Source organism: Choloepus didactylus, chromosome 3 (genome assembly GCF_015220235.1).
Source record: "Choloepus didactylus isolate mChoDid1 chromosome 3, mChoDid1.pri, whole genome shotgun sequence".
NCBI lineage: Eukaryota > Metazoa > Chordata > Mammalia > Pilosa > Megalonychidae > Choloepus > Choloepus didactylus.
In genome coordinates, this window is record NC_051309.1 from 15,607,735 (window position 1) to 15,622,006 (window position 14,272).

The 14,272-nt window shown below is 40.1% G+C and overlaps 1 protein-coding gene and 1 pseudogene across 2 annotated transcripts in view; one reads left to right on the forward strand and one right to left on the reverse strand.

The window, feature by feature from the left end:
* FBXL5 (F-box and leucine rich repeat protein 5) overlaps positions 1-12,550 on the reverse strand; it is a 61,367-nt gene extending 48,817 nt beyond the window's left edge. For both annotated transcript variants that reach the window (XM_037829425.1, XM_037829426.1), the window contains exon 1: positions 12,385-12,550. In XM_037829425.1, coding sequence (XP_037685353.1) covers positions 12,385-12,468 — 84 coding nt within the window. In that variant the 5' untranslated portion in view covers positions 12,469-12,550. The remainder of the gene's footprint in view (positions 1-12,384) is intronic.
* A 292-nt stretch (positions 12,551-12,842) lies between these two features.
* Positions 12,843-14,272, forward strand: part of LOC119530204 — a 49,905-nt pseudogene continuing 48,475 nt past the window's right edge.

Sequence of the window (14,272 nt, forward strand, 5' to 3'; positions counted from 1 at the left end):
TATCAAATTTATCTGGAGGGGGAAAATGCCTCAAATTGCTAAAACCATTCTAAAAAAGAAAAACAAAATGGGAGGACTTACATTCCCTGACTTTGAAGATTATTATAAAGCCACAGTAGTCAAAACAGCATGGTATTGGCACAAAGATAGACATATTGATCAACGGAATAGAATTGAGAATTCAGAGACAGACCCCCAGATCTATGGCCGACTGATCTTTGATAAGGCTCCCAAAGCCACTGAACTGGGGCATAACAGTCTTTTCAACAAATGGTGCTTGGAGAGCTAGATATCCATACCCAAAAGAATGAAAGAGGATCCCTACCTCACACCCTACACAAAAATTAACTCAAAATGGATTAAAGACTTCAACACAAGAGACAGTACCATAAAACTTCTAGAAGATAATGTAGGGAAACATCTTCAGGACCTTGTATTAGGAAGTCACTTCCTAGACCTTACACCCAAAGCACAAGCAACAAAAGAAAAAACAGATAAACAGGAACTCCTCAAACTTAAAAAGCTTCTGTACCTCAAAGGAATTTGTCAAAAAAATGAAGAGGCAGCCAACTCAATGGGAAAAAATATTTGGAAACCATGTATCTGACAAAAGACTGATATCTTTCATATATAAAGAAATCTTACAACTCAACAATAGTACAGACAGCCCAATTATAAAATGGGGAAAAGATATGAAGACAGTTCTCTGAAGAGGAAATGCAAATGGTCAAAAAAACACATGAAAAACTGTTCAGCTTCACTAGCTATTAGGGAGATGTAAATTAAGACCACAATGAGATACCATCTCACACCGATTAGAAAGGCTGCTATTAAACAAACAGGTAACTACAAATGCTGGAGAGGATGTGGAGAAATTGGAACTCCTATTCATTGTTGGTGGGACTGTGTAATGGTTCAGCCACTCTGGAAGACAGTCTGGCAGTTCCTTAGAAAACTAGATATAGAGTTACTCTTCGATTCAGCAGTTGCACTTGAAAGCAGTGACATGAACAGATGTTCATAGCAGCATTATTCACATTTGCCAAGAGATGGAAACAACCCAAATGTCCTTCAACAGATGAGTGGATAAATAAAATGTGGTATACTCATACAATGGAATACTACACGGCTGTAAGGAGGAACAATGTTGTTAGACATATGACAACATGGATGAACCTTGAAGACATAATGCTGAGCGAAATAAGCCAGGCACAAAAAGAGAAATACTATATAATACCACTAATGTGAACACTGAAAAATGTAAAATAAATGGTTTACAATGTAGAATGTAGGGGACCTAGTGATAGGTAGCAATTAGTGAAGGGGGAATGATAATCTAATAAGAACCGGTAAGTTATTGTTGGTAAAGTTAACGTTCTGGGAATGCTCAGGAAATGACTATGGTTTGCTACTTTCTGATGGGTATGGTAGGAACAAGTTCACAGAAATGCAGTTATCTTAGGTTATTTGTTTTTCTTACTCCTTTTCTGGGCTACAGTCTATATTTTCTTGGGGTAGAACAGGAACATGTTAGAAGTAATTCTAGGATATTTGTTATTCTAGGATATTTGTTTTTTCTTATTCCTTTGTTTTGGTTTTGTTTGAAATGGTTTTTTATTGTCTGTTTTTTTAATTTTTTGAGAAAGTTAATTTAAAAAAGAAAAAATGAAAAAAAAATATGCCGAGCCCCCCTGAGGAGCTGGGGGGAAATGCAGAGGTGTTGGGCTTCCTCACCTGGATGGTTGCTAACTTTCTCACAAACATTTGAGGACTGTTGGGTTGATGTGCCGAACTCTCTATCACGGGACTTGCCTTTAAGAAGCCTGTTACTGCAAAGGAGAAGCTAGGCCCGCTTATAATTGTGCCTAAGAGTCTCCCCCTGAGTCCCTCTTTGTTGCTCAGATGTGGCCCTCTCTCTCTAAGCCACCCCGATAGGTGATCTCACTGCCCTCCCCCCCATGTGGGACCTGAATCCCAGGGGTGTAAATCTCCTTGGCAACGCAGGATATGACTCCCGGGGATGAATCTGCACCCAGCATCATGCGGTTGAGAACATCTTCTTTGACCAAAAGGGGTCATGAAATGAAACGAAATAAAGCTTCAGTGGCTGCGAGAATTCAAATAGAGTCGAGAGGTCACTGTGGTGGACATTCTTATGCACTATATAGATAACACTTTTAGGTTTTAATGTATTGGAATAGATAGGTAGAAGTAAATACCTGAAACTATCAAACCCCAACCCAGTGGTCTTGAGTCTTGAAGACGATTGTATGACAATGTAGCTCACAAGGGGTGAAAGGGTGATTTTGAAAACCTCGTGGATCACACTCCTTTTATCCAGTGTACAGATGGATAAGTAGAAAAAAGGGTGCAAAAAACTAAAGGAAAAATAGGGCAGGAGGGGAGGGACGATTTGGGTGTTCTTTTTTCACTATTTGTTTTTATTCTTATCACTTTTTCTGATACAAGGAAAATGTTAAAAAATAGATCAGGATGATCAATGAACAACTATATGATGGCAATGTGATCAACTGATTGTATATTTTGGATGACTGTATGGTGTGTGAATAAATCTTAATAAAAAAACATTAAAAAATGAGTCAATAGAAATAAGAGATAAACCCAAAGAAAGCATTAATAATGGCTGTAATTTTTAAAATAAAATCAGAAGCAGAGTAAAAATAAATAAATAATGTCCTCACATGAGCTAAACATCTTAGGAGGCATGCAGATACAGGCAATCTTGCATTCATTCTCATTAGACTACTAGAAAATCTTTTTTGGCTTTATTAAGAAGCTAAGGTAAAGACCAATCTCATGCTACTAATTAATAACCAATTTAGCTATATAAAAGGCCTCTCAATTACATACATACATGAAGTCAATCCAGCAGAGTGGTTAAAAGCACTGACTCTAAGGTCAGATGACTTGGGTGTGAATTCGTCTTTCAGCCAAGTCATAAATATCCAGGAATCTCAGTTTCAAATGTAAAATAGGGCCAATAATATTAACAACCTCAAAGGTTCTTGTGAAGATCAAATACGTTAACACATGCAAAAAAAAAAACAATACATTTAACAGGTACGAAGTCCTATTCAAGCTTTTTTTGTTATTTCTGTATTTAGCCCAAAAAAAAAAACTAACATCAGAAGTCCTTTAAAATATTACCCAAACCCTCTCATCTATGGACAATTGATCTTTAATAAGGTGGGCAAGCCAACACAACTGGGACATAGCAGCCTCTTCAATAAATTGTGCTTGGAGAACTGGATATTCATATCCAACAGAATGAAAGAGAACTCCTATCTCACACCTTATACAAAAATTAACTCAAAATGGATCAAAGACCTAACCATTAGCACTACAACCATAAAACTTTTAGAAGAAAATGCAAGGAAATATCTTAAAGATCTTGTGACAAGAGGTGGTTTTCTAGATCTTACTCCCAAAGCACAAGCAATGAAAGAAGAAATAGATAAACGGGATCGCCTCAAAAGTAAACACTTTTGTACATCAAAGGATTTTATCAGAAAAGTAAAAAGGCAGCCTACAAAATGGGAGACAATATTTGGAAACCACATATCAGATAAGAATTTAATATCCAGAATACATAAAGTGACCCTACAACTCAACAACAAAAAGACAAACAACCCAATTAAAAAAATGGGCAAAAGGTATGGATACTTTTCTGAAGAGGAAATACAAATGGCTGAAAAATATATGAAAAGATGCTCAACTTCACTGGCTATCAGGGAAACCAAATCAAAACCACAATGAGATATCATCTCATACCTACTTAGAATGGCCATGATAAAAAAACAAACAAACAAACAAACAAAAAAAAACCAGAAAATTACAAGTGCTAGAAGAGATGTGGAGAAAGAGGCACACATTAACTACTGGTGGGAATGCAGAATGGTGCAGCCACTCTGTGTGGCGGTTCCTCACATAGCAAAGTACAGAACTGTCTATGATCCTGCAATTCCATTGCTAGGTATATACTCAGAGGAACTGAAAGCTAAGACACAAACCAACATTTGTAACTCAATGTTTATAGAGGCAATATTCATGATTGCCAAGAGATGGAGACAGCACAAATGTCCATCAACACAAGACTGGATAAACAAACCGTGGCATATACATACCATGGAATATTACACAGCTCTAAGACAGAACAAAGTCACAGAGCATGTAATGACATGGATGAACCTTGAGGACGTTACGCTGAACGAAAATGGCCAGAGACAAAAGGACAAATATTGTACGGTTTCACTAATACGAACTAAAATTAATGAGTAAACTTCAAGAGTTAGAGCTGAGAACACAGGTTTTCAGGAGACAGAAACAGGGAAGACATTGAGCATTTGATGCTGAAGGAGTATAGAATGTTCAACAGGATTGATTGTACAGATCCAGAAATGGATAGCACAAGACTCTGTTATGTTAGCACAATATTGTAAGTACAATGAACAAAGATGACAATATTGTAAGTACAATGAACAAAGGCTAGGGGCATATATGGTATCAGAAAGAAAGATGGAAGATAAAGACTAGGTCTGTTTAACTTAGTGAAACCTAGAGTGGTCAATGACGGTGATTAAACGTACAAACAAAAATGTTTTTACACATGGGAGAACAAATGAATGTCAACTTTGCAAGGTGTTGAAAAAGGCATAGAATCGGGGAAAAAATATAATCAATGCAAACTAGAGTCTACAGTTAACAGTACCATTGTAATATGCTTCCACTAATTGTAATAATGGCAATACACCAAAGCTAAATGTCTGTAAGAGGGGGATATAAGGGAGGGGTATGAGATTCTTGGTAGTGGTGGTGTTGTCTGACCTTATTATTGTATTGTATTGTACTGTACTTTTATTTTTTCTTTTATATTTTTTACTATTCTTATTTTATTTTATTTTGGAGTAATGAATGTATTCAAGTGCTGATTGTGGTGATGAATGCACAACTATATGATGATACTATGAACTGATTGTATACCATGGATGATTATACGGTATGTGACTATATCTCTATAAAACTGCAGAGAAAAAAAAATTAAGAAGAGGGATACAAGTGCTGGAGAAAACATGGAGAGAGGCATGTACCTATTCACTGTTGGTGGGGAAGTAGAATGGTGCAGCTCATCTGGAGGGAAGTGTGGTGGTTCAGAAGCCAAATACGTGGTTGCCATAAGGTCCTACAACCTCATTGTTGGGTACATACTTGGAAGAACTGAAAGCAGAAATATGAATGGACATTTGCACACTGGTGTTTATGGTGGCAGTAGTCACGATCTGCAATGGATGGAGATGGCCTAAGGGTACACTGACTGATGCACAGAGTGTTGAACTGTGGTACATGCATACAACAGAATATTGAGCAGCTGCAAGAAGGAATGAAGATATGAGACACACAACTAGGTGAATGGATCTAGAGGACAGCATTTTGAGTGAAATAAGCCAGAAACGAAAAGACAAACATTATAACGTCTCACTATTATGGACTAACTATAATATCTAAACTTTGAGAATCGAATCTTAGAGCACAGGTTATCTGGGGAACACTTACTATAAAGGTCCCAAGATTGTAAGCTCTTACAGCAGTCAAATCTATTCCTGAGTTGAAATGGTTGTCTCTAAACTCTGAGATGCTGAGCTCTTTGTGTATAACCAGAACAGTCTTTGGAACTTTGAGTATCTGAGGGATACCTGAGACTCAGAGCTAGAGTTCAGCAGCTATGAATGTCAGTATTACCCCATACTGCAACTATTAACAAAGCTGAAAGAGAGATCAGACTTCAATTAGAGATATGAATGAAGCAGAGCTGGTTAGGACTAAAGTAAATCAGGCCAAAGGATAAAGGACAATACTGACTGTGTTTTAAAACTTCAACTTCTGTGTGAGACCAAAGGAAGAGATGTTTATTTGGTGCAAAATCTGTATTTTCTGTAGCACACTAAATAATTTAACCTGTATGGTCAGTTTATTCAAATACCATAACTACATGGAATTTTGAATAGGGGGTGAGATCTGGTAGGTTTGTACAGGTTAGCGTACAGAGAATAAAAATATATTTGGGCAGAGAATAAAAATATATTTGCAAAGCCCCTTTGAAGGACCACGGGGAAATGCAGAAATATTAAACTTCCCCACCTGGGAAATTACTGATATTCTCACAAGAATTGGGGACTACCAATTTTGAAGGCCAAGCCCTCAATCTTGGGGCTTGCCTTTATGAAGCTTGTTACTGCGAAGGAGAGAGAGGCTAAGCCTACTTATAATTGTGTCTAAGAGTCTCCCACAGAGAACCTCTTTTCTTGTTCAGATGTGTCCTCTCTCTTTCTAAGCCCACTCAGCAGCTAAATTTACTGCCCTCTCCCCTACATGGGACAGGATTCCCAGGGGTGTAAATCTCCCTGGCAACACGGGACATGACTCCCAGGGATAAGCCTAGACCCAGCATCGTGACATGAAAAAGTCTTCTTGACTAATAGGGGGAAGAGAAATATAACAAAAAAAGTTTCAATGGTTTTCAAACAGAATCAAGAGGTCATTCTGAAGGGTAGCCTTATGTACTATATAAATATTCCTTTTCAGTTTTTAGTGTATTAAAATAGCTAAAGGAAAACCTGAAACTGTTGAAATGCAACCCAGTATCCTTGATTCTTGAAGACAATTACATAACTATGTAGCATTCACGGTGTGACTGTGTGATTGTGAAAACCTTGTGGCTCACATTCCCTTTATCCAGTGTATGGACAGATGAGTAGAAAAAGGGGAACAAAAATTAATGAATAATGGGGAGGTTGGGATGGGATGTTTTGGGTGTTCTTCTTTACTTGTACTTTTATTCTCACTTTTTTTTGGAGTAATAAAAATGTTCAAAAATTGATTTTGCTGATGAATGCACAACTATATGATGGTACTATGAACAACTGATTGTACACTGTGGATGACTGTAGGGTATGCGAATATATTTCAATAAAACTGAACTGGAAAAAAAAATATCCAAGTCAGTTTTTCTCCACTTGAACAGAGCAAATGTTTTGAACCTGGCACCTAAAATCAGAAGATTTAGCAGGATCAGTTAAAAGAAGAACCAAAACACATAACAATTTAAATTTTTAAAACTCTGTTTATATGGATAGTTTTTTAAAAATTTGTTCACCTCCACAAAGTTATTCAAATAAGTAACCTTGACTGAGGAAAAAAAGTATCTGGACACTAATAATATCTAGCATATACTGAGGCCTATGATGTACTAGGCACTACACTAGACGTTTTTAGATATTATTTAATTCTTACAACAATCCTATGAAGCAGGTATAATCATTATGCCCATTTTATAGATGAGAAAATTGAGGCTCAGAGAAATGAAATAATTTACTCAAAATCACACAGTTAGTAAACAACAAAGCAGAGATCATGTTTCTATGACTCTAAAACCTATGTTCTTTCCACAAGCTACAATGTTAGTTCCAATCATAAAACCATTTTTTCAGATCCAAGAGTAAATTTCAGAAAGAACAGTTGCTCTAAAATAATAATTCTCACCAGAGAGTGATTTTGCCCTCCAGGAGACATGTTGCAAGGTCTAGTGACATTTTTCTTTGTCACGACTGGGGAAGAGCTACTGACACCTAGTGGTTAAAGGCCAGGGATGCATCTAAGCATCCTACAACACACAAGACAGCCGCCACCCCCACCCACCACCCAAGAATCACCAGGCCCAAAATGACAACAATGCTGCGGCTGAGAAACGCTGCTCTAAAGCAAAGTTTTTCAAACATTTTTAACCATGACCTTTAATATGAAATATCCTGCAATCCAGGCAGGCAAGCAGGCGGGCAGGCAGGCAGGCAGACAGACAGGCAGATACACACACACACACACACACACACACACACACAAATACTTAAAGCAAATTTCAGGAAACAGTATTTTCCTTTGTAACCTATGATATATTCTAGTATTTACTTTTCCATTTTATTTTTGTAATGTTGTCTGTAACCCACAAAATTGGTGCCAGGCCACACTAATGGGTCATAGCACACTTTTGGAAAATCACGATTCTAGAGTAGGATTTAAAGGTTCCTAAGTGACCAAATCCTCTGGTGCCCAGCAAATTCAACAAGGAACTTATATATAATAGGATACAAAAAAGCAACAATTAACAACATGTTATCTTCCATATTTTAAAAGGATTTATAACTGACTTTCTGTCTCAGATATCCTACAACCTAAAATCTTTCAGTCTGGCTTTAAACTGATTCCCAAAAGTTGTGTCCTACTATCTGACATTAATTTCAAAAACAGGGATGAAAAATAGCCTAACAAAAACCCAAATATATTATCCCCAATGAGTTTTTACTTTTTTGTCTACTCAGCCAGACAATGCCTTCATTTAATCAAGGGAAATTTAAACTCAATGAAGAAACTTTAGTAAATATCTGGTCCTCTTTTGTTTTCAGATGGAAAAATTATGACCCAGAGATGAATGGTTTTGCTTTGTTAAGTTACTAGTAAGTAGCAGAACCAGTAAGGTAGCGCAAAAAACATGGGCTTCAAATGGGAAAAAAAATCCTAAGATTAGAATTCGAGCTCTACTAATTACTAGTTGAGTGAGGCAGGTAAGTTATTTAATCACTAAGTCTGCTTCCTCATCTTTAAATGAAGGATAATACTTGTCTCACAGGGCTCTTGTGAGGATTAAAAGAAATAACACGAGCATGCAGTAAAAACTCATTAAATTCCCTTTTCCTTCCTCTCTGAACTCTCAACTCAATATTCTTTCACTAAATCCATCTTCCCAAATGCCAGGCAATAGAAGTTTTTACAGGTATGGAGAGAAATGAGTAAAATAGGAAAAATGAAATAAATTCTTCATAAAGCTATATTCATTCAGTTTTTTTAAAAATAATCTACAAATTATTCTGGGCTTATTTCCTTCCTAGAGTTTTAGTGATAATATCTCCTTTCTTTTATAAAAGAATAAAGTAGATGGCACTTATAATATCTTTGCCTGACAAAATAAAAACTCGGGCATTCTATAAGACCTCTGCCACCTGAATATTTAAATAACTGGGAGTCTGTAATAATCACAACCTTACAACCACCACCTACTTTGTTCCCAAAATTCAGTTCAAAGCCACTATAACACCAGTCCTAACACTTTAACGTAGACCTCACCATACACCTCCTTTTGCTCCCACTATCCCCCATTCTAGCACAGATGTCATTGTGTGATAGACTGTAAACTCCTCAAGAGTAGGGCCCACATCTTCACATTGCCAACACAAGCTACCACAGAGCAGAGAGACGGTAGGAACTCCATTGCTAACTGATAGAATTAATGAAGATAACTTTTAAGGACTGGAGGAAAGCCTGAGATTTTGGAGTAAAATGGAAAAAGGATGTCATCCAATGAAAATCTTCACTAAAATAATCCCAATTTGGAAAGTCAGTGAATTACCAAAAAGATCTAATAAAAGCCTGTTACCAAAAAAATTCTTTCAAAATTTACTATGAAATCAAATTATACAAAGAAATTATACAAACAAAATTAAAGTAGGACTCCAGATTCCGGCATGGGTTTCCATCAGCTCTCTCACTAACTTCTTATGTAAACCTGGCCTAGCTAATCTACACCCAGATATAAAACAGAAAAAAACCCTTGCCCTTACCAATCTCAGAAGACTGTTGTCTGGATAACAAAGGTGAAAAATAAATGCAACAGGAAATCCATGACCAATGTATTAAATTAAGTATTATACAGCAATATGTAAAATGGCCTAAAACAACTTCAGAATAAAGTATTCTAAGTAAACGATTCTAAACATAATTAAGTGAATGATTTAATGCTTGTAAATAAACGGCTGCTTCTAAAATATAGTGTACTTGAAAAGTTCAATAACGGAAATAAAACTGACTTCTTTATCATTGCTGGGCATTCAAGGTCAAAATTTAAAATACAATGAAATAACATACACTGTACCTCTTCAGTTTGAGTAAAAAACTAGTTCTAGGATGTATGAGTTGGGTATTGGGTTATTAAAATTGGATTGGGTATCCCTGGCCTATACAACCAAAGGATGGAGACAGTAAAACTTTGAGATGGCAGCAGAATAACAAAGGTATTCCTCCCTTTATTCTTTAAGAATATTCAGCCTTTAGAAAATACTTATTTGTCCACTCTACCTCCAAAAGCTGTCATAGGAGAGATTTTCATCGGCTCTTAGTATCAAGAAGAAACCCAGAAGTACAACTCTTATGCAGTTTTTTGTTTTGTTTTTTTAAATCACCTTGGTCTCTGATCCACAGCTCAGAAAAGTGATGATTAATCTTGACAATATCTACAATTTCATTAACAATACCTAATTAATTCAAAATCAGTGACAATTCTGACATGTCATATCAAATTGAAAATACTTTCTTAAACTAGTTATTGCAAAAAGGTATACTTTATTACTGATAGGAATCTTATTTAACTCAGATACTGTTGTTTTTAAAGCAACTGCATTTTCAAAATTTGTTCAAATGTTTTCACTTAACAGAAGAAAAAAAATCACACAAAAACAGTGATCAGCTGCTTCAAAATTTTAAAATATGGCTGGATGGTCTAGTACTTAACTAAATAAAGTGATTATTTTTAAATATTTGGAGAGGGTGCCAATCATCTGAAAGCTGATGAAAGTCGCAGACTCCCTAGGAAGATGTACACATGCACAAAATTTTTCACACAATTTAAGTTGGTCCCTGGAATCTCTCTCCCCACTCTGAACTGGACAGAAGAACTTAGATCTCATTCATCCCCACTAAACTTCCCTTACCTTTTGATTTTGAAAAAGTAAAAAACTTCCCCATTAATTTCATTCTCCCAATTGACAGAATGCCAGAACTCACTGACAGAATTAACTAAATTCAAAAGCAAAGAGGGATAAAAGCACTACAGGTAAAGCTAACTCAAGAATTCAGGGTTAAACACTATGCTTAACGACTCACCCATTCCTTAAGCTTCTCCTGGATAAATAGTTCTCAACCTGGCTGCACAACAGACTCACCTAGAGAGCTTTAAAAAACTTGACCTCTGGGTCCCACTCTCAGAGATCCTAATTGTAGTGGTCTTGGACAGCAAGAGTTTTAACGGCCTCCCACGTGATTCTAATGAGCAATCCCAGGCAGTCCTACAACTAAATCAGGTATTTTTCAATTTCCAAAATGAGGGGCGGGAGAAGGTGGTTGTGGGATGCTAAGATCTGAAACTCAACCTGACCAATTTGAAACTGCTTATCTTGAGCATGGCCAGCATAGAACACGCTGGGCATCCTCCAATTACCTTACTGGGCTGTAAGACACCCCTCTTTTCTATCAATAGTGGTTCTGTTTAATGCTATGTAATTCCTGAAAATTCATAAAGCTTGATTTCCATGTTTAAACTCTTTATCTGGCCCATTTCTCTATGAAACAGGATTGCCCAAAGTTTCCATAATATCCATAAATGACAGATGTGGAATTTCAGTAGTTTTAAAATTATTAGCAAAAGGTCCTCAACTATCTCCACAGAAGTACTTCTTCAGGTTATGATGCACCAATGAAGAGTCCAAAAAGGTTTCCAGAGTTCAACTAACTTTTCCAGAGGCTCCTTTTATTAGAGTCTACATAGAGAATTCCAACAGAAAGGAGCTACCTTATGACAAAATCGACATCCGGGAAACGCTCCGGGCAATAAAAGGTGCGAGAAAAAATGCAACTATAAATGAAGAGTGAAAGTTCACTAGCTGTTAAGCCAAGAAACCTGGTCTGACTCCCGAACCAGAGAAAAGCTGGGAGGAAAATGAGCAGGGGGTTAAGTGGGAGCTGAAGGGGCCGGGTGAGCCAGGAAGCAAAGACCAAATTCAGAAAAAGGATGGAGGGGTGTTTGCAAAGAGCCTAGGGGAGCCCCAGAGCAGGCTGCCGGAGACCAGGGACGCGGGCGACAACTGCAAAAAAGGCCTACCCTGTGCGTATGGGCCGCACGCCGCAGGTGGCCGAACCCAGGGTCCCGGAAGGTTTCCCCTTCCCCTTCACCAAGTGGGCGGGAGCGGGAGGCCCAGCGCGGCAGGGGGACCCTGGCCGAAGTCCAGGGCAGCGCCCCTCCTCGCGCAGAAGCACGCAGCCCCGAGGGCACATCCGAGGACGCGGGCGGAGCAGGGGCGCGGGCTCCCCGAGGCCCCGCGGCGGGCAGGCGAGCGCAACGCTGACAGCTGCGCAGGCGGGAGATCGCGCGGCGGCGGCGGCGCCGGTTGCTGCGGGGACCGCGCAGGCCAGGCCGCCCGAGGGACCCGGCCCGCTTCTCCTCTCCGCCCGCGCTGCCAGGTGCGAGAGGCTCCGGCACACCGTTACCTTGTCGCAGTAGAGCCCCACCAGCTGCTTCATCCGCCAGTGTGGGGCGGTGAAGACGTCCACTTCTTCAGGGAAGGGCGCCATCGCCACTACCTCAACCTCCGCCTCAGCAGCCGCGGCCGCCGCCTCTCCATAGACACCCTTGCCGCGGGGCAGAGGCGGCGCGCCCCCCTGCGCATGCGCCCGCCCCTTCGGCGCGCGCGCCCGGGCTGCCGGGCCCGTGGAGGCGCGGGGGCGCGCCTGCCGCCGCCATGCGGTTCCCGCGGCGCACGTGACTCGGCGCGCGGCGGTGACTGCGGTCCCCCACCTCCTGCTCCAGGTTTTGTAATCCCTTTTTCTCCTGTGTGCCGCAGAAGAAACCACATATTTCCTGTTTATTTCACAACGTAAAAACATACTATATGGGGGGTGGAAGGGTCGTTTTAAGGGAGCTTTCAGCGCGTCTCCCAGTTGCCGCCATGACCACAGGCCTTGAGGCTGAAGCAGCAGAGCACAATGGCTGCGGTCGTGGGTTGAGGGCCACACCCGGGTGCCGCGGGCTTCTCTGGGTGAATGCGCTGTGCTCAGTCTGGGCCCCCCTGAACCGCAATTTGTCTCCAGGTCCCCGGGCCCGAGAAATAACCTCCCCGCCCTCTAGTCAAAGGCCAGGGCTTGGCGCCCGCCCCAGCGAACTCGGTGAACCGTAACTGTGGGGGCGCCGAGAACTTGCAACCACGCGGTAAACGGTGACGCGTAACAGGAACAGCCACTGGCGGGCACGGCGTTTGGGCGTGAGGGGTAGGGCGGAGATCATGCATCTCCTCCGGAATTTCAGGAGACTCCCAAAAAAGGGAAAAGTCTTCTGGGGATCAAGGAGGCGGGAATGCACCTCAAGCTACGGAAGGCCGGGCCAGGGATAGGTCTTGGCGGGTGGGGGCGGGGGAGAATAATCACAGAAGGTTAGAGAAAACATTTTGGTTGAAATCCCGCCATTTTGAGCCGAAGATCAGAAAGAAAGGAGAACCAGGTCACTCACAGGAGGAAAGTCAGCCTGCCTCCTCCCCAGTTACCTGGCCCTGCTTCAGCCCCCCAGGGGGACCCAGTTAAGTACCCCGCTTGTCCTAATTCAACCCTCGACTAGTTGATCCGAGAGCTGATGGACAGATAGCGAAGTAGGAGGAAAGAGGGAAGGCTGAGAACCTGGGAAAGATTGTGTTATTTGATTAATGGCCATAAACTCCAGGAGGTCAAGAACCAGCTATGTTTTGTTCACGTATCTATCGTAGTTTTATGACAGCAAAGGGGTTAAATAAATATTCAAAGAATGGTGGAAAAAACCATTTAGTGTTGAGCATCAGTTTATTTCTAATCTTACTATACGCCATTTACTGACAGGCAGTGTGAGCTGGGATTAAAAGCACAGATTCTGAAGATGGAGTTAGATTCCTGGTTTTGCCAGTAACTAGTTGCAAGACTTTGAGTAAGCTATGTGACTTCTCTGTGCCTCGGTTTCCTCATATATAAAATGGGGACAATAATACTACCTATCTCATAGAATTGTTATGAGGATTAAGAGAATTAATATATTTGAAGTGCCTAGGATAGTCCCTGACACATAATAAACACTGCCTGTCAGCTATTATTATTAAATAACTCTGTAAGGTAGGTGCTGTTATCCCCATTTTACCATCAAGAAACTAAGACATTTTGGTAATTGCCCCGGGTTCCATGGGTAGTAAGTAAATAATCTAGCCATATGAGTCTAGACTTGAAATTATCCTCCCAGGTACTGTGTTGGTTGGTTGGGATACAGAGATAGCTTAGATGCATGCAGTCTGTTCTAAAGAAACAAATAAATGATAAATAGATAAGGTCCTTGATATCATCCTTCCCCTTCCCCCTCTGCCCC